This window comes from Vulpes vulpes, chromosome 14 (genome assembly GCF_048418805.1).
Source record: "Vulpes vulpes isolate BD-2025 chromosome 14, VulVul3, whole genome shotgun sequence".
Lineage (NCBI taxonomy): Eukaryota > Metazoa > Chordata > Mammalia > Carnivora > Canidae > Vulpes > Vulpes vulpes.
This window is the reverse complement of record NC_132793.1, coordinates 21,918,665-21,938,512: the sequence shown is the minus strand read 5'-3', so window position 1 is coordinate 21,938,512 and position 19,848 is coordinate 21,918,665. Positions and strand designations below refer to the sequence as shown.

The 19,848-nt window shown below is 38.7% G+C and overlaps 1 protein-coding gene and 1 non-coding gene across 9 annotated transcripts in view; both read right to left on the bottom strand.

The window, feature by feature from the left end:
• Positions 1-19,848, bottom strand: part of RBL1 (RB transcriptional corepressor like 1) — a 60,536-nt gene that overhangs the window by 36,342 nt on the left and 4,346 nt on the right. For 4 of the 8 annotated variants that reach the window (XR_011996922.1, XM_026009736.2, XM_072735922.1 and 1 more), the window contains exons 2-11: positions 19,643-19,776; positions 14,114-14,314; positions 13,692-13,756; positions 13,462-13,590; positions 13,193-13,353; positions 8,996-9,045; positions 5,758-5,944; positions 4,477-4,643; positions 2,000-2,112; positions 1,698-1,801 (exon numbers count right to left, since the gene is read on the bottom strand). Coding sequence is in view for 7 of the 8 variants with exons in the window: in XM_026009736.2 (XP_025865521.1) it covers positions 1,698-1,801; positions 2,000-2,112; positions 4,477-4,643; positions 5,758-5,944; positions 8,996-9,045; positions 13,193-13,353; positions 13,462-13,590; positions 13,692-13,756; positions 14,114-14,314; positions 19,643-19,776 (1,311 nt within the window). In the remaining variant the exon portion in view is untranslated. Of the gene's footprint in view, positions 1-1,697; positions 1,802-1,999; positions 2,113-4,476; positions 4,644-5,619; positions 5,945-8,995; positions 9,046-13,192; positions 13,354-13,461; positions 13,591-13,691; positions 13,757-14,113; positions 14,315-19,642; positions 19,777-19,848 lie in introns of all 8 variants that reach the window. The other 4 variants (XM_072735924.1, XM_072735925.1, XM_026009737.2 and 1 more) reach the window with 3 other exon arrangements.
• On the bottom strand, positions 1,227-1,333 carry LOC112928273 (U6 spliceosomal RNA). Its single transcript, XR_003236720.1, has one exon. It is a non-coding gene; the product is annotated as a U6 spliceosomal RNA (small nuclear RNA).

The window sequence follows — 19,848 nt, the reverse complement described above, 5'->3', positions numbered from 1 at the left end:
TCCTGGAGACCTGGGATTGAGTCCCACGTTGGGCTTCCTGCATGGAGCCTGCCTGTGTCTCTGCCTCTCTCTTTCTCTCTGCCCCTCTCTCTCTCTCTCTCTCTCTGTGTCTCATGAATAAACAAATAAAATCTTAAAAAAAAATTTTTTTTAAAACTCAGAGGGAAGAGGCATTGCAGTATATACAAGAAAATGTCAAAGAAATCTAAATTAATAACCTCAAAGAACAAGAAAGAGATCTTAGAAATGAAAATACAGCTAAAATAAAAAAATTCACTAGAACCAGATGATGAAAAGTTGAGTAAATATCCTTAGAAGTAGAATAAAATAACAAAGAAATGGAAAATAAGGAAAAAGGATAAATCCAGAAGGTTCCTCACTGGAATAAGAGCTCCAAAAAGAGGGGCACCTGGATAGCTCAGTGGTGAGTGTCTGCCTTTGGCTCAGGTCATGATCCCACGGTCCCAAGACTGAGTCCCACATCAGACTCCCTTGCGTGGAGCCTGCTTCTCCTTCTACCTACGTCTCTGCCTCGCTCTGTGTCTCTCATGAATAAATAAAATCTTAAAAAAAAAAAATTCAGATGACACCTAGAGTGGTAACAAAGACGACGAGCAGGAGGAGGAAACTGAAAAACCATGTAAGATCTTTGAGTTTTTATGAACTGTATGTGCGTGTACATATATATTTACTTATTTATAGTAAGCTCTATTCCCAGCAGGCTTGAACTCATGACCTTAAGATCAAGAGTCACATGCTCAATCAACTGAAGTATATACCCCACAGCTCTGATTATTTATTTATAAATATTTTATTTTTTAAGTAATCTCTACACCAAATGTGGGGCTCAAACTCATAACCCTGAGATTAAGAGATGCATGCTCTACCAACTGATCCAGCCAGGTGCCCCTGCATTGACTTTTTAGAAAAATTCCTTTATAAGCTATTGGAGAGAGTGGCCAGAGTTATCAAATGTTCAGAGAAAAAAAGCAATTTTTTTCATTTTTGAGAGACACACAGAGAGAGGGTGAACAATGATGGGGGAACAAGGAAAGAGAATCCCAAGTAGGCTCCATGCTTAGCACAAAGCCTGATGTGGGGCTCAATTTCATGACCCTGAAATCATGACCTGAGCTGAAATCAAGTCTGACGCTTAACCAACTGATCCACTCAGGCACCCTACAAAGCAATTTTTTAACAAGCGTTTTTTTTTTTTTTTTTTTTTTTTAAATATGGAACGCTTCACGAATTTGCGTGTCATCCTTGCGCAGGGGCCATGCTAATCTTCTCTGTATCGTTCCAATTTTAGTATATGTGCTGCCGAAGCGAGCACTTAACAAGCGTTTTATTCCTCCAAAATCCTTGGGAGGTATGGGCAAATATCCTAATTACTGATTAGGTTAATGTTGGGAAGGGTCTCATTATTGGCTAGCTGGGAATAAAGGACAAAAAAAGGACCTGAAGGGAAAGTATATTGATGGTCTATCAGAGATGAATTTCAAATATTTCGTATTTCTACCTAGAGGTGGCTAGCTCTGGATGTGCAAAAGACCACTAAGGCCAACTAGCAGATCATACTGGCTAAGTTTGCCAGTAACTGCTAATTCCCGTGACACATTATAGAGCTTCTCAACACACTGGTTCCAGGCTTAGGATTTTTGGACCTTGCTAGGGGCTGGGAGAGTGGATTTACTTACTGACATGTCCATTCCATGAAGTCTTCGTGTTTCCTGAACCATTACAGTCTCTAATATTTTATAATACAAAATTTCTGCAAGCTTTAGTCTGTTTATAGCAAAATCTAGGGAGGGGAATAAAAGGGAAAATATGTGTTAATGAAATGAAATATAGCTGTTAAGAACCAAAGAACAAACTTATATAAACTTAAATCTTAGACATTAAGAATAGCTGAAAAGGAAAAAAAATAATAATTTCTGCTTTTTTTAGGGGCAATTTGTCTACTTTCAATGCTGTGTTAACCTTAGTTTTGTCTTCTTACCTATGTGTGATCCTGGCTGTTCATCTGTTGATTGAGTATAGTGTTGGCAGAAAGTCTCCCCTATTCCTTTCACTATTTTCATGATGTTTTCCATTGGATTACGAATACAAGATCTATAAAATACAAGAACCTAATTACCGGGGGAAAAACTCCAGACTACCAATGTTTATTCCAGTTCTGGTCCCAACTGTAAGCCTCAATACATAATCAGCATATTTCAAATAAACGGACAGCTTTTAAACAAAATCATTTGTTATACTGTTTTGGAATTTCAACATTAGCAGAGTCAATATCATCTCTTTTATGCTTTTATTTATATGACATTCTTGAAAAGGCAAAATTAAAGGGACAGAAAATATATCAGTAGTTGCCAGAGGCTGAGGATGACACAGAGGTTGACTAAAAGGGGCATAAATTTTGGGCGCTAGTGGAACTGTTCTATATCTTGATTGTGGTGGTACTGGTTATATAATTTCATGCACTTGTCAAATCTCATACAACTATACAGTTAAAAGGATGACTCTCATTGTGTAAATTATACTTTAATAAATCTGATTTAAGGAAAATATGGGGCCACCTGGGTGGCTCAGTTGGTTAAGTGTCTGACTCTTGATATCAGCTCAGGTCTTGATCTCAGGGTTGTGAGTTCAAGCCCTGTGTTGGGACTCCACATTGTGCACAGGAGCCTACTCAAAACAAACAAACAAACAAACAAACAAACAAACAAAAAAACACGCTGATATGGCAGTATTCATGTATATATAAAATAGATGCAGCTGACCCTTGAACAAGATGGGTTTGAACTGTGCAGGTCCATTTATAAGTGGATTTTTTTTTATAAATACAGTACAGTATTATAAATGTATTTTTCTTCTTTATGATACTTTTAATAACATTTTTCCTTTCATTAGCTTAATTTATCCTAGGAATACAGAACATAATACACGTAACATTCAAAACATATATCTATCAACTGTGTATGTTACTGGGAGTCAAAAGTTATATATGGGGTACCTGGCTGGCTCAGTCAGTAGAGCATGTGACTCCTGATCTCAGGGTTAAAAGTCTGAGTCCTACATTAGGTGTAGAGATTACTTAAATCTCTTAAGATTAAATAAAATCTTTTTGAGAGAAGTCATAAGTTCCAGCCCTTGTTGGGTGATGAGATTACTTAAAAAAAAAAAAGTTGAGATGCCGGGTGGCCTAGTGGTTAGGGATCTGCCTTTGGCTCAGGGCGTGACCCCGGAGTCCTGGGATTGAGTCTTGCATCAGGCTCTCTGCATATAGCCTGCTTCTCCTCCCTCTTCCTCTGTCTCTGCCTCTCATGAATAAATAGATAAAATCTTAAAAAAAAAAGTTTTATATATATATATATTTTTTTTTTTTTTTTCCAACTGTGTGTGGGGGGTTGGCAACCCTGACTCCCATATTGTTCAAGGGTCAACTATATATATATATATATATATATATATATATATATATATATATATAGTGTTGGAACGATACTTATGAAAGCCTAAGAATAACAAATAAAAAAATATAGCACTAAAAAGGAAGGCACTTGGCAAGAACTACTCATTACCTTTATATTAAGTGCTACTTTTCTGTCATTCAAACAATCTTAATTCAGAAATGACAAATAAATCCAAGACTATGAGAAAGAAAGTGGTTTGTACAAAGCCAGATTTAGTGGAGGGTTCAGGACTCCCAACTCTATGTTCAAACAGACCAGAATCATATATAAGAAGAGGTAGGCAGCACATATGGCAAAAATACTTTATGTTCTTATCAAGTACTTTTTCTTATTTATTTATTTATTCATGAGGTACAGAGAGAAGCAGAGACAGAGGCAGAGGAAGAAGCAGGCTCCATGCAGGGAACCTCATGTGGGACTCAATCCCTGGACCACAGGATCACGTCCTGAGTAAAGGCAGATGCCCAACTGCTGAGCCATCCAACCATCCCTTATCAAGTACTTCTAACGCAAGCTGTGACTCTTTGAGTTATTTCCTTCTATTTAGGTTCTCTTTTTTAAATTATGTATTTAAAAACATAGCAACAACAAAAACCACATAATAAATTTACCTTAACATTCATTTACTTGTTTTCTTATTTATTGTTAAAGATTTTATTTATCCATTTGAGAGTGAGTGAGAGAGACCACAAGTGGAGTGAGGAGCACAGGGAGAGAAGCAGGCTCTATTCTGAGACCCTTGGACCACGAACTGAGAAGGTAGACACTTAACTGACTGAGCCACCCAGGTGCCCAATTTACCTTAATTTTTATGAGTACATTACAATATTTTTTACCGTGTGCATACTGTTATACAATAGATCTCTAGAATTCATCTTATATGACTGCAACTCTATACCTATTGAACTCATTTCCCCTCCTTGCAACCCTGGCAACCGTTCTAATTTGTTTCTATCAGCTTTTTTCCCCCTTAGCTGTACAGGAATATTTAAGTCTTACTTACTCAAAAATATTTATAAGTTGTTCACTTGGTGCATTTTTCAGTCCAGCCACAATACTCTGTAATCGGCTCACACTTTGAGTAGCTGAAGCAACAGGAGTAATGACTGCTTCTTTTTCTCGTAAATATCGCCGTCCTGTCAGTGGGGTAGAAGGTGCAAATGATGTTTTCTGTCAAAAAAGAAAAATCTGTGAGATTAAAAAGTTACCTTGCCCTCATTATGTGTTTAATTCAGTATATATATCACCTTCTCTACTCACATTTAATACTACTTTTTTCTTCCTTCCTCTGGTTAACCACCAAATTTTTACCAACATTATTATGCTAATAACATCTTTACATTTAAGTAACACTTTTCAAAGTACTATCTATAATCTCATTTTATCATAATATTAATTTGAAATATACATATTTTGACTTTACATATGAAACAGGCACAGAGAAGGTAAAAATACTGTTTAAACTGACAAGGGTAATGGCAGAGTTTGGATTGAAACTTCGTTTTCTACTCTAGACCAGTGAATTTTCCAATAGACTTCATCCTCCAACCCATTTTACACATAAATACAGAACTAAGACTTTGCTGCCATTAACAATCTAGAGTTATAGGGCTGAAGTTCAGGGAAAGCACACAAGATTCTCATGGGTAGGAGAAAAAACTAAATTTTAAAACAACAGAACAGTGGTTAAAGTGATGCAAAGAAAGGACAGGAAAGCATAAATTCTTTTTTTTTTTTAAATAAAGATTTTGAGAGAGAGACAGCACTCATGTACAGGGGAGGGAGAGGCAGCGGGAGAGAGACAAGTAGACTCCTCATTGAGCAGGAGCCTGATGTGGGGCTTGATCCCAGGACTCCTGAGATCATGACCTGGGTTGAGGTCAGAAGCTTAACTGACTGAGCCATCCAGGCGCCCCACATAAATCCTTCTTCATGTCAAACGATGCATACCCTACTGAAAAGTGCAGGTGTTCTGGGAAAATATATCAAAAATATGAAAAACATCAAGAAATGAGGTAAATGACAGGGATGAGCACTGGGTGTTATACTATATATTGGCAAATCGAACTCCAATAAAAAAATACAAAAAAAAAAAAAAAAAAAGAAATGAGGTAAAAATACTAAATGCCATAGTTTTAAAAATTACCTTTTAAGGCTTTCATGGGAAATATAAATTAGTAGAAGAAACTCAAGATTTAACTTGAAAGATGCTTCTGTTGTTAGTGGAATCACACACAGAGAGAAAAAGATCATTCTAGACTGAGGCCAGGCTAAGTTATATTACTTTTTCAAAGTGCTGTTGAAGACTACAGTCCACATTAGCTTGTGCTGTCAGTTTCCCTAATGGGGTTTCACCAGTGAACTTTCGAGGAGTTCCAATTTCCTCTTCTGCATCTGCTCCCAAAAAGATCCTCTCATCAAAGTCACCAACAGTTAAAACATATTCTTCATACTCCTTGTTCACTGCTTTGCTGAAAAGAGATTTTATTTTTTAAAGATTTTATTTTTACTTTTCAAATTTTTATTTAAGTTCGAGTTAGTTTTTTTTTTTTTAAAGATTTTATTCATTTATACCTAAGATACACAGAGAGAGACAGGCAGAGACATAGGCAGAGACAGAAGCAGACCCCATGCAGGGAACCCGACGTGGGACTCGATCCCGTGACTCTGGGATCATACCCTGAGCCAAAGGCAGATACTCAACTGCTGAGCCACCCAGATGTCCCTAAATTTGAGTTAGTTAATATACAGTGCTATGCTGGTTTCAGGAGCAGAATTCAGTGATTCATCACTTATATAGAATACCCAGTGCTCATCATAACAAGTGCCCTCCTTAATACACATCACCCGTCTAGCCTATCTCCCACCAACCTCTCTGCATCACTTCTCAGTTTGTTTTCTAAGTCTCTTATGGTTTCCCTCTCTTTACCCCCCTCCCATATGTTCATCTATTTTGTTTCTTAAATTCTACTCTTAAGTGAAATCATATGGTACTTATTTTTCTTTGCCTATTTCGCTTAGCATAATACATGCTAGCTCCAACCATATCATTGCAAATGACAAGATTTCACTCTTTGATGCCTAAGTAATATTCCATTGTATATGTATATACACCACATTTTTTTTAAAGATTTATTTTTATTTATTTATGATAGACCTAGAGAGAGAGAGAGAGAGAGAGAGAGAGAGGGGCAGAGACACAGGCAGAGGGAGAAGCAGGCTCCAGACCGGGAGCCTGATGCGGGACTCTTTTCCGGGGCTCCAGGATCGCGCCCTGGGCCAAAGGCAGGCGCGAAACCGCTGAGCCACCCAGGGATGCCCTACACCACATTTTCTTTATCCCTTCATCAATTGATGGACATTTGGTCTATCTACATAGTTTGGCTATTGTTGATCATACTACTATGAACATTGAGGTGTATGTACCCTCTTTGAGTCTGGTTTTTTTTTAAAGATTTTATTTTATTTATTCATGACAGAAACAGAGAGAGAAAGGCAGAGACACAGGCAGAGGGAGAAGCAGGCTCCATGCAGGGAGCCCGATGTGGGACTCGATCCCAGGTCTCTGGGATCACGCCCCGGGCTGAAGGCAGCGCTAAACTGCTGGGCCACCGGGGTTGCCCTTGAGTCTGTATTTTTGTATGATATGGGGAAATACCTAGTAGGGTAATTGTAGGACTGAAGCGTAGTTCTATTTTTAACTTTTTGAGGAACCTTCATACTGTTTTTCCAGAGTGGCTGTACTAGTTTGCATTCCCACCAACAGTGCAGAGAGGGTTCCCCTTTATCTGCATCCTCATCAACATCTGTTGCTTCCCATGTTAATTTTAGCCATCCTGACAGGTGGTGTCAGGTGATGTAACAAGTGATGTGGTTACTCATTGTGTGTTTTTTTAAAGATTTCATTTATTTATTTATTCATGAGAGCTACAGAGAGAGAGGCAGAGACATAGGCAGAGGGAGAAGCAGGCTCCCTGCAGGGAATCTGATGCAGGACTCGATCCCAGGACCCCAGGATCATGACCTGAGCTAAAGGCAGATGTTCAATCACTGAGGCATCCAAGTGCTCCTCATTGTGGTTTTGATTTGTATTTCCCTACTGATGAGTGATGCTGAGCATTTTCTCATGTGTCTGTTAGCCAGCCGGATGTCTTCTTTAGGAAAGTGTCTATTCATATCTTCTGCTCATTTCTTTTTTTTCTTTTTGTTAATTATTTATCAAGAGAAACTATTCCATAACCCAATATTCCTGTTTCATAGTTCAGGAACAAAGGTCAGTGACAAACTTCAATGAAGTCAACCCAAATGGCTCAGCAGTTTAGCGCTACCCTCAGCCCAGGGGCGTGATCCTGGAGACCCGGATTGAGTCTCATGTCAGGCTCCCTGCATGGAGCCTGCTTCTCTCTCTGACTGTGTCTGTGCCTCTCTCTCTGTGTCTGTCATGAATAAATAAAGCCTTTTTTTTTTTGAAGATTTTATTTTTAAGTAATCTCTACACTCAACGTGGGGCTCTAACTCACAAGCCCAAGATCAAGAGCTGCATGCTCTTCTGACTGAGCCAGCGAGATGCTCCAAGAATTTTTTTAAGCTGCTAGAATAAAACTAGGTTATACAATGGATTTATCTTTTTAAAAAAAAATTATTTAAGTAACTTCTACAGCCTGTTCGGGGCTCAAACTCATGACCCCGAAATCAAGAGTCGCACAGACTACCAAAATGAATGAGCCAGGTACCTCCACAATGGATTTATTTGGACTTAAGATAGATTTTACACTCCAGGGCCTGTGGGGCACCTGGGTGGCTCAGTTGGTTAAGTGTCTGCCTTCCATGAGGTCATGATCTCAAGGTCCTAGGATCAAGTCTTGCATCAGGCTCTTTGCTCAGCAGCGAGTCTGCTTCTCCCTCTGTGATCTCTGTGGCTCTCACGCTCTCTCAAATAGATAAATAAAATCTTAAAGAAAAAAAACATAAACAAAAACAAAAACTCCAGGGCCTGTAAAGGCTGATGACTTTTCAGTTTTTAACTCTTTCCAGCTAATAATCTCAGATGTTCCTATCTGATTATGGACATGCTTCACATTCACATACATGGCAATAATAAATTACTTTGAAAGATAAGCAAAAAGAGAGTATAAACTTAATCTGAAAACTAGCTGAACCTAATTAAGATCTGATCACTGAGAAAACAAAAATGGCTTTGAAATTTAAGTATATTCTGAATTTGCCAATATTTGATTAATAAAAGAACATATATTCAAATATAGAAATCACTGGGTCTATTTATGGGTTTCTCTGCAAGGAGCTCTTTTAAGTGCCAAAGGTTTCTTTTCTTTAAGTACCAAAGGTTTCCTAAAATAAGTGTCCTTAAAGACAAGAAGGATTAGTGACGACATCAGTCTTGCCACTAATGCAGAAGGAACTTGAGTTTGGAGGAGTTACGTTAATGTTCCACTTATCAAATTGCAATAAATCGTCATTGACAGCCTATAATATGGCAAATACCATTAGCGCTAGATACTTACCTATTATCAGTAAAACTAGAAAGGTCCAGGAGGCATTCTCCTTTTAAAACCTAGGAAGAAAAAGCCATTTGTGATATGTAATTAAGCACAATACCATACATACAAAAACATGACATTTATCTAAGTTTTCACATTGGTAGGGTGTTTTTTTTAAGATTTTATTTATTGTGGGGATCCCTGGGTGGCTCAGCGGTTCAGCGCCTGCCTTTGGCCCAGGGCATGATCCTTGAGTCCTGGGATTGAGTCCCGCATCGGGCTCCCGTTATAGAGCCGGCTTCTCCCTCTGCCTGTGTCTCTGCCTCTCTCTTTCTCTATGTCTATCATAAATAAATAAATAAAATATTTTTAAAAAAGGATTTTATTTATTCATTTATTTGCAGAAGGAGAGAGAGTACAGGCAGAGGAGCAGCAGAGAAAGGAGAAGCAGGCTCCCCACTGAGCAGGGAGCCCAATGGAGGTGCTCAATCCCAGGACCCTGGGACTATGACCTAAGCTTAAGACAGATGTTTTTTTTTTTCTTTTTTTTTAAATTTTTTATTTATTTATGATAGTCACACAGAGAGAGAGAGAGAGAGAGAGAGAGAGAGAGAGAGAGAGAGAGAGAGGCAGAGACACAGGCAGAGGGAGAAGCAGGCTCCATGCACCGGGAGCCCGATGTGGGATTCGATCCTGGGTCTCCAGGATTGTGCCCTGGGCCAAAGGCAGGCGCCAAACCGCTGCGCCACCCAGGGATCCCCAAGACAGATGTTTAATTGACTGAGCCACCCAGGTGCCCCCACACTGGCAGTTGTTATAAATAATATACACAAACAGAATTACTGAAAATTTCTTTTAAACCAGGAAAACCTACTTAGCATGCAATTAACTATTTGAAAAATCTGAAGTCAATGAAAACGCTTTTATTTTTTTTTAAATTTTTTAAATTTATTTATGATAGTCACAGAGAGAGAGACACAGAGACACAGGCAGAGGGAGAAGAGGCTCCGTGTACCGGGAGCCCGATATGGGATTCGATCCCGGGTCTCCAGGATCGTGCCCTGGGCCAAAGGCAGGCGCCAAATGGCTGCGCCACCCAGGGATCCCGAAAACGCTTTTAAATTAGTCTATACCAGTAGTTTCTAAATTCTAGTGACAAAAGCATCACTTAGAGAAATTTTTTAAGAGTTATTTATTTGAGAGAGAGAGAGAGAGAATGCACAAGTGCACAGCAGGGAGGGGCAAAGGGAGAGAGAGAATCTCAAGCAGGCTGAGTGTGGAACTCAATGTGGGGCTCGATCTCACAACCCTGAGATCATGAGTCAAAACTGAGTCAGTTGCTCAACTGAGTCACTCAGGCACTCACTTAGGGGAACTATTAAAAAAATACAGATTAATGGACCTCAAATCCTGAGCAGAGGCAGCATTTTATATAAATTCCCTAAGTGATTCTGACAAACGCTGTCCAATTTTACAGACTGGTCTATGGAGAAGGGAAACCAACATTTATTGAATGATAAATAGTATATCCAGGCAAGAAAAAGATTCAAAGGGAACACAGATACTGTTGCTGGTGAGAGAAGAAAACTATACTGTTTAAAATATTTTCTTTCTTTTTTATTTTTTAAGTAGGCTCCACGCCCAACGCTATGCCTAAACTCTGAGGTCAATTAAAGATTTGTATGCTCCAACAACTGAGCCACCCACTGTCCCTGTTTATGATATTTGCTATGCATCCACACTATTCTTAGATTACTACACATCAGGTTTGCAAACTCAAATACCTTCAGGGGTCAGGGTTCAACATACATAAATTAAGAGGACAGAAAGCATACTTCCCATCTGAAAAGAGATGGCTATCATTTAGCTTGACAACAGTTACCCATTTAGACATTCCAATACTGGGGGATCCCTGGGTGGTGCAGTGGTTTAGCGCCTGCCTTTGGCCCAGGGTGCGATCCTGGAGACCAGGGATTGAGTCCACATCGGGCTCCCTGCATGGAGCCTGCTTCTCCCTCTGCCTGCCTCTCTCTCTATCATGAATAAATAAATAAAATCTTTAAAAAAAAAAAAAAGAAAGAAATTCCAATACTGTATTGTCATAGCTTTTGATTTTTTTTAAAAGATTTTATTTATTTACTCATGAGAGACACAGAGAAAGAGAGGCAGAGACACAGGCAGAGGGAGAAGCAAGCTCCCTGTGGGGAGCCCGATTCAGGACTTGATCCCAGAACCCTGGGATCACAACCTGAGCCAAAGGCAGACATGCAACCACTAAGCCACCCAGGTGCCCAGCTTCTGATTCTTGAAAGTGATTTCTCCAACATCCCCCCCTTTTTAAGTAGGCTCCACGCCTAGTGGGGAGCACAATATGGAGCTTGAACTCATGACCCCGAGATCAAGACATGTGCTGAGATCAAGAGTCAGACAGACACTTAACCAACTGAGGCACCTGGGTGGCTCTTGAAAGATATATATATATATATATTTTTTTAAAGATATATATATTTTTTAAAGATTTTATTTATTTGGGATCCCTGGGTGGCGCAGTGGTTTGGCGCCTGCCTTTGGCCCAGGGCGCGATCCTGGAGATCCGGGATCAAATCCCACGTCGGGCTCCCGGTGCATGGAGCCTGCTTCTCCCTCTGCCTGTGTCTCTGCCTCTCTCTCTCTCTCACTGTGTGCCTATCATAAATAAATAAAAAGTTAAAAAAAAAAAAGATTTTATTTATTTATTCATGAGAGACAGAGAGCATGGAGCCTGCTTCTCCCTCTGCCTGTGTCTCTGCCTCTCTCTCTCTCTCACTGTGTGCCTATCATAAATAAATAAAAAGTTAAAAAAAAAAGATTTTATTTATTTATTCATGAGAGACAGAGAGAGAGAGAGAGAGAGGCAGAGACACAGGCAGAGGGAGAAGCAGGCTCCATGCAGAGAGCCTGATGTGGGACTCGATCCTGGGTCTCCAGGATCACACCCTGGGCTGAAGGTGGCGCTAAACCGCTGAGCCACAGGGGCTACCAGAAAGAGATTTTTTTATATTAAAAGTCTTTACATGTAAATTAAAATGGAATGAAATAAAACTAAAGAACACCCTACACAGGCCAAATAAAACATCTGTGGCCTATGAGTAGGAGGATGACTGTCCAAATTAGGATACTTTTGGAGTTAAAGGAGATGCTATAATAATTATGCCAAAATAACAATAAAAAACTAGATAATCTAGGCAAACCAAGATGTATGGTCATTATATCCCAGGACCACTAGTGTGCTGCTTCTGCAGAGCACAAAAGATAATCCTTGAGTTCCCTTCAAAGTTTACCTTGCTAGACACATTTAATGTACAGATGAGCTATCTTTCTCTCTCTCTCTCTCTCTCTCTCTCACACACACACACACACACACATATACACATACAGAGAGAGAGGTAAAACTAAATACAAAAGTCTATGTAACAAGAAGAACCATCTAGTTAGGGAAGACTATGCTTGAGGAAAAACTTCATATTATCTACAAAGAGGAGAACCACAGTGATGATCTAATCCAAGCCCCCCTCCTTTTTTGTTTATTTTTTAATTTTTTACCAAAGAGAATACTCAAGGACTAGCTGGATTAAATGGCTCAATACTGGGGAGGTTAGAAATTGAGACCAAGAAGAATAAGCTATTTCATAAATATAGAAATAGTTAATTACTGAGAAAAAAAATCCAGAATGCATATAGGTAACCTGTAAAAGTGGCTACAAAACTGTAACAGATTTTCTGCTCTATTTATATGGAATTAAAGCTATAGTTTTTATATATCATCCCAGCTTTAGTAAACAGTCAGCAGTTATTCAAATTGTGGCAATAAATTAATTTACCTTGATTTCCCACTTTTCATAATTCTTTATTAGGCTTACTCTAATCTGTTCTTCATAATTCTTTTATTAAAACCTCTTACAGCTATCTCTTCCAGTGCATTTATTGGCAGTACATATAGTTGGTCACAATCTTTAACAGCTCAGTTTTGCACATCACAAAAGATCATAGGCCAATTCTGCATATAGCATTCTGCATCAGAGCAGAGACTGAAACCTGGAAATCTTGACTGGGTCCTATACCTCTGAGAACTTGTTTAGAACATTGTTTTATCCTTTGAGATTTTATTGCTGACCCTTAAAAGCCTTAGCCATTCACTTCTTTTTGTTTTTTTTTTTTGCCATTCACTTCTAAGTACAGTACCTTTCTATCAAAGAGTTTTGAAATATATGGCTTAAAATAGTGCTCCTTTATTCCTTTTGCTTCTACTAGAAGTCCATCATGCAGTTCACACAGTACAGCAATGATGCAGGGAGGCTCTTCGGAAGCCTTAAAGTCAGCAGTATGGAAATCAGATGGTAAACCTAGTTTGATAGGGTATGAACAGCAAAAGAAAATAGAAGAATATGGTCAACTTTTAAAACTTTTTCTAAATACTGATGACCACTTTTCAAAAATAAGTAAGGTCTTACCTTTAAATGTTGGATTCAGCAAGTCACGTCTATTTGGGCATATAATGGCATTGGCAAAAATCAGATCCAAGCAGCACAGAAGTAAATGGTAAGAGTTTACTAAATCATCTCCAATCATACGAAAATTACCTTTATAGGAGAAAAAAAAAGACACAAAGACCAGAAACCTCTCATGTCAAATAATACCAAGGTCCTACAGCAGAATGTAAAACCACAAAGAATCACCTTACCCTTAGTATAAACAAAGAGCGTCCAGCAGAAATTAAAGAGATCCTTAACGCTGCAAGGAATCCTTCTAGAAAGGAAAAAAATATACGTTTTAATTGACTAACATGCTAAATATCACTCAACATTGTTATTTAATTGAAAGAGCAAATACAAGTAACAGTAAAGTTACACGTAAAATTCCATTCACAAAGGACAAATTATGGTTCATTAAATGGACTTAAATCTTTCTAGTTTGCATAAAATAATTAGAACATAAAAAGATGTGAAAGTACTACCCTGAATTTCCAGGTATGAGGATTCTAAATGGATTTTTTAAAAATTTAATTTTTTTGCAAATGGATATTCTGGTAAAAAGCAGACTTTTAAAAATGCAAATTTCCTAAGTTTATAGCATAATTTTTATGTAACAATTAAGGGGTCTTACCTCTGTTTCCTGCTTCGTGGGAACTTTGGTTGCTCTTCATATGGATTTTGAAATATATCTAAAAAAATTGGCTCAAATTTTTTGAAAATTACAGTAGACACCTCAAAATTTCTTTCTAGCCTTTCTACACGTTCACGAAATTCTTGCGGCAGGTTTGACATGTCCATCCACTTCTTCATTTTACTAAAAAACTGTATTAAGCTAAAAAAAAAAAGCAACATTAAAGTGAGTCCATATATAATAGATAAGTTAACATTTTATTTATGCCTATGAATCTTAAGAATCTTTTTTTTTAAAGAATCTTTACTTAAAAGCCTATATTTATTTCTTTAAAGATTTTATTTATTTCCGAGAGAGAGAGAGAGAGAGAGAGAGAGAGACAGACAGCGAGCACAAACATGAGCAGGGAGAGGGGCAGAAGGAAGAGACTCCCTGCCGAGTGGGGAGCCTGATGCAAAGCTTGATCTCATGACCCTGGGCATCATGACCTGAGCCAAAGGCAGATGCTTAACTGACTGAGCCACCCAGGTGCCCCAAAAACCTAAATTAAAAAAAAATAATAATAAAAAATAAAAGGCAACCGAAAAACCTCACTCCTAAGTGCTATGAAATTACTCTGGCTTTCAGAATCACTATGGGAATAAAGATTTTGAATTAGTGCTCATTTCATAAATGTCTTCTCCTATGCAAGAAGTGATGGTACCTACCTACCTACTTCTTTTATTCCATACATCATCTAGACAATAATTTGTATATTCATTACAAGGTAAATATTAATAGATTGTTGAGTTCACAAAATTAGTTTGAGGACAGACAGTATCTCCCCAATAGTTGATTCTGGAAGTTGCTTACAAAGCATCAGACAGTTCAGGGATAAAATTCAAGTGTTTGTGTTCCACCATCAAATATAAATGAAGAAGGTAGCATATACCCAGAAAATCACTTATTACTCCACCTTTCTGGCTTATTCAATTTAAAAAAAATTTTTTATTTATTCATGAGAGACAGAGAGAGAGAGAGGCAGACACAAGCAGAGAGGGAAGCAGGCTCCATGCAGGGAGCCCGATATGGGAATTGATCCTAGGACTTCAGGATCATGCCCTGGGTGGAAAGCCGACACTCAACCACTAAGACACGGAGGCATCCCTGGCTTATTCAATTCTTTATGTCCCCGTGTTACTATGGTCTTAGATTGAAAATCTGTAGTGTTAAAGTTCACCTAAGTGCGATATACATTTAATGCTATATACAGGATGATTTTTAAAAGAAGATTTTATTTATTTATTCATGAGACAGAGAGAGAGGCAGAGACATAGGCAGAGGGAAAAGCAGGCTCCCTGCAGGGAGCCTGATGCAGGACTTGATCCCAGGACCCCGGGATCATGACCTGAGCCAAACACAGATGCTCAACCACTGAGCTACCCAGGTGTCTCCAAAATGATAGTTTTAAGATTTTATTTTATTTTATTTTATTTTTTGTTAAGATTTTATTTTTAAGTAATCTCTACATCCAACCTGGGCCTTGAATTTACAACCCTGAGATCAAGAGTTACATGCTTTACTGGCCGAAACAGCCAGGTGCCTCAGAATAATAGTTTTTATTTATTTTTTAAAAAGATTTTATTATTTATTCATGAGAGACACAGAGAGAGAGGCAGAGACACAGGCAGAGGGAGAAACAGGCTCCCCACAGGGAGCCTGATATGGGACTTGATCCCCAGACCCCAGGAACACACCCTGAGTGGAAGGCAGACGCTCAACCACTGAGCCACTCAGGCGTCCTGGAATAATATATATATTTTTAAGATTTTATTTATTCATTCATAGAGACAGACAGAGAGAGAGGGAGGCAGAGACATAGGCAGAGGGAGAAGCAGGCTCCACACAGGGAGCCTGACGTGGGACTCGATCCCGTGTCTCCAGGATCAGGCCCCGGGCTGCAGGCGGCGTTAAACCGCTGCGCCACCAGGGCTGCCCACCAATAATACTTTTTTTAAAAAGGTGATGGAAGACATCATCAGCTAATTGTCCACAGGTATTCATACTCCAAATATGAGATTAAAATCTGAGAATCTAAGAGTCTCTTTAAAATATTTCTTTTTAAGATCTTATTTATTTATTCATGACACAGAGAAAGAGAGAGGCAGAGACATAGACAGAGGGAGAAGGCGGCTCCATGCAAGAGCCCGATGCAAGTCTCGATCTCAAAACTCTAGGATCACATCCTGAGCAGAAGGCAGATGCTCAACCGCTGAGCCACCCAGGCATCCCTCTTTAAAAGATTATCAATAACAGCGGGATCCCTGGGTGGCACAGCGGTTTGGCGCCTGCCTTTGGCCCAGGGCGCGCGATCCTGGAGACCCGGGATCGAATCCCACATCGGGCTCCCGGTGCATGGAGCCTGCTTCTGTCTCTGCCTGTGTCTCTGCCTCTCTCTCTCTCTCTCTCTGTGACTATCATAAGTAAATAAAAATTAAAAAAAAAAAAAGGATTATCAATAACAGCAAAAAAAAAAAATTTTTTTTTGCCAGATTACTAAATACTTAATTTGGCTGACAAATTAAGAGTCCCTTATAGGAGACTGATTTGGAGGCAGGGATGCTGAGCATGTGAAATTCTTTCCTTTGTGGGGAATCCCCCAATTTTGTGTCTTGCTGCCTACTAGATAGATCAGCTTCACTGAAGTTTGGGTGAAGGCATAAAACCTGAGGTTCTTGATACAGGTCTGGGATTTTGAATCTGGAGCTGGCAGTACAGAGAACTGAGTGATAAATTCTTATAGTAGGATCAACAGCAATATTCAGCTATTAGGGACAAATACAGTGGCAATGTCCAGGGATGGCACTGCTGGCCATGCAAGTCGTGCCCTTGTTAGATGAATTCTTGTGAAATGCATTTTGGCTCTAGCCAGCCTCCTTTTGTTCCTGGGTGTTTTCCAAGTCTATTTTCTCAGGTCATCTTAAAGACTCTGTCAGCTATTCAATATCCTTTCAGTAAATTTCTTTTCTCTTTAAGTCAGCCAAAGTCCATAATTGGTATCTGTTTTTTATAAACAAAAGGTTTGACTAATATATCCTCATATAAATCCATTGTATTTATTGCTATTTCAAAAATGGCTATTCTAAACAAGAACAAAGTACATCAGAATGTTTGGAAACAAATAAACTTATAGCATTATTATTATCTAAACTATGATTATGATTTTTTAAAAAGATTTTATTTATTTATTCATGAGAGACAGAGAGAGAGAGGCAGAGACACAGGCACAGGGAGAAGCAGGCTCCTTGTGGGGAGCCCGATGTGGGACTCAATCCCAGGACCCTGGGATTAAGATCTGAGCAAAAGGCAGACGCTCAACCATTGAGTCATCCAGGCATCCCTGATTACGACTATTTGTTCATTTATTTAATTAATTTATTTATTTAAACTTTATTTATTTATTCATGAGAGACACACAGAGAGAGAGAGAGGCAGAGACACAGGCAGAGGGAGAAGCAGGCTTCATGCAGGAAGCCTGATGCGGAACTCGATCCCACGGCCCCAGGATCACACCCTGGGAAGAAGGCAGGCGCTAAACCACTGAGCCACCCAGGGATCCCTGATTACGAATTTTTAAAGTAAAATAAGAAGTTTTATAAATTTCACAGCTTTCAAAACAACTGCGTTTGTTGGAATTGTTGTAAAGAATACATTACTCCAATAAGTACATAAAAGATGTTCCACATCATTGGCCATTGGGGAAATACAAGATACCATTTCATGCTCACTAGAATAGCCATATAATAAAGATTATAAGTATTGGCAAGGATATGGATAAATGGAACCCTCAAACTCTGCTGGTAGGAATGTAAACTCCTGTAGTGACTTTGGAAAACAATCTGACAGTGCCTCAGAAGGTTAAACAGAGTTCCCATATGACCCAACAGTTCCATTTGTACATATTACCAAGAGAAATGACAATATATGTCTACACAAAAACTTGTACACAAATGTTCATAGTAGCATTACTCATAATAGCCAAAAGATGGAAACAACTCAAGTATCCATCAACTAATTAGTGGATAAACAAATTGTGGTATATCCATGTAATGGAGTATTATTTAACCATAAAGAGGAATGAAGTACTGATACATGCCAAGGGCTAGGAGGAGGGAGGAGGAAGCTACTGTTTAATTGTTATGAAGTTTCAATTTGGGAAGCTGAAAAAATTCTGGAGATGTATGATAGTTGTACAACAATGTAAACGTATTTAATGCCACTGAACTGTACACTTAAAATTGGTTAAATGGTAAATTTTTATGTATATGTATTTTTAAAGGATTCACTTATTCATTTATATGTATATATTACACACAAACACATATATACATAGGCAGAAGGAGAGAAGCAGAGTCACTGATGCACTGGGAGCTTGACACAGGGCCAGATCCCATAATTCCAGTATCACGACCTGAGCCAAAATGAAGAGTTGGATACCCAACCAACTATGCCACCTACGTGCCCCTATTTTATGTATATTTTACCATACACACACTCCTAAAACAAATATAGAGTAAGGATGGTAAATACAGGGCATATGTCCCAATAGCAGCATAATACTGAATTTTAATGGCATTCAAAAGAAAGAAAAAATTATTTTGTAAAAATTTAATATAACCAATGTTGTAATTAAAATGTATGAAAAATAAATTTTCATGAACAAAATATTTATTCAGGTTCTTTTATAATAGGAAAGTAAAAAAAATGGGGCAGCCCGGGTGGCTCAGTGGTTTAGTGTCTGCCTTTAGCCCAGGACGTGATCCTGGAGACCTGGGATCGAGTCCCACATCGGGTTCCCTGCGTGGAGCCTGCTTTGCCCTCTGCCTGTGTCTCTGCCTCTCTTCTGTTTCCCATGAATAAATAAATAAAATATTAAAAAAAAAGAAAGAAAAAAATGAATGAATGTCATCTTGATTTATTTATTTATTTATAAAATATTTTATTTATTTATTTATTTATTTATTTATTTATTTATTTATTTATTTATGAGAGACACAGACACACACACACAGAGGCAGAGACACAGGCAGAGGAAGAAGCAGGCTCCATGCAGGGAGCCCGATGTGGGACTCGATCCCGGGTCTCCAGGATCACACCCTGAGCCGCAGGTGGCGCTAAACCGCTATGCCACTGGGGCTGCCCTGTCATCTTGATTTAAATCATAAGTTACTGGAAAACTTGTGGAAAATTTGGAAAAATTACTTCTCAATACTAAAACAATGAGATGCAGACAATTTCTTTATTAAATTAAAAATGTGGGGATCCCTGGGTGGCTCAGCAGTTTAGTGCCTGCCTTCGGCTCAAGGAGTGATCCTGGAGTCCCGGGATCGAGTCCCACATCAGGCTCCCTGTATGGAGCCTGCTTCTCCCTCTGCCTGTGTCTCTGCCTCTCTCTCTCTTTCTCTCTGTGTCTCTTATGAATAAATAAATAAAATCTTTAAGACATTTTTGTATATGGTTAACAGTGTTTGAAAAATCAAAGTGCTTTACCTTAGTTTAGCTGAACGCAGTATTCTGGTAAGTGAAACACAATTTCCTTCCATGATACCCTTCCCAACAGTGGGAATAATGCTTTTGCGGCAGGCAACATATAATGAACATGCCAACCAGTGTATAACTTCTCCCTGGCAAGCAAAAGACAAACAGCAAAATGAATATATTATGTTAAAATGCTTGAGTTCTAGAACTAGAAAAGA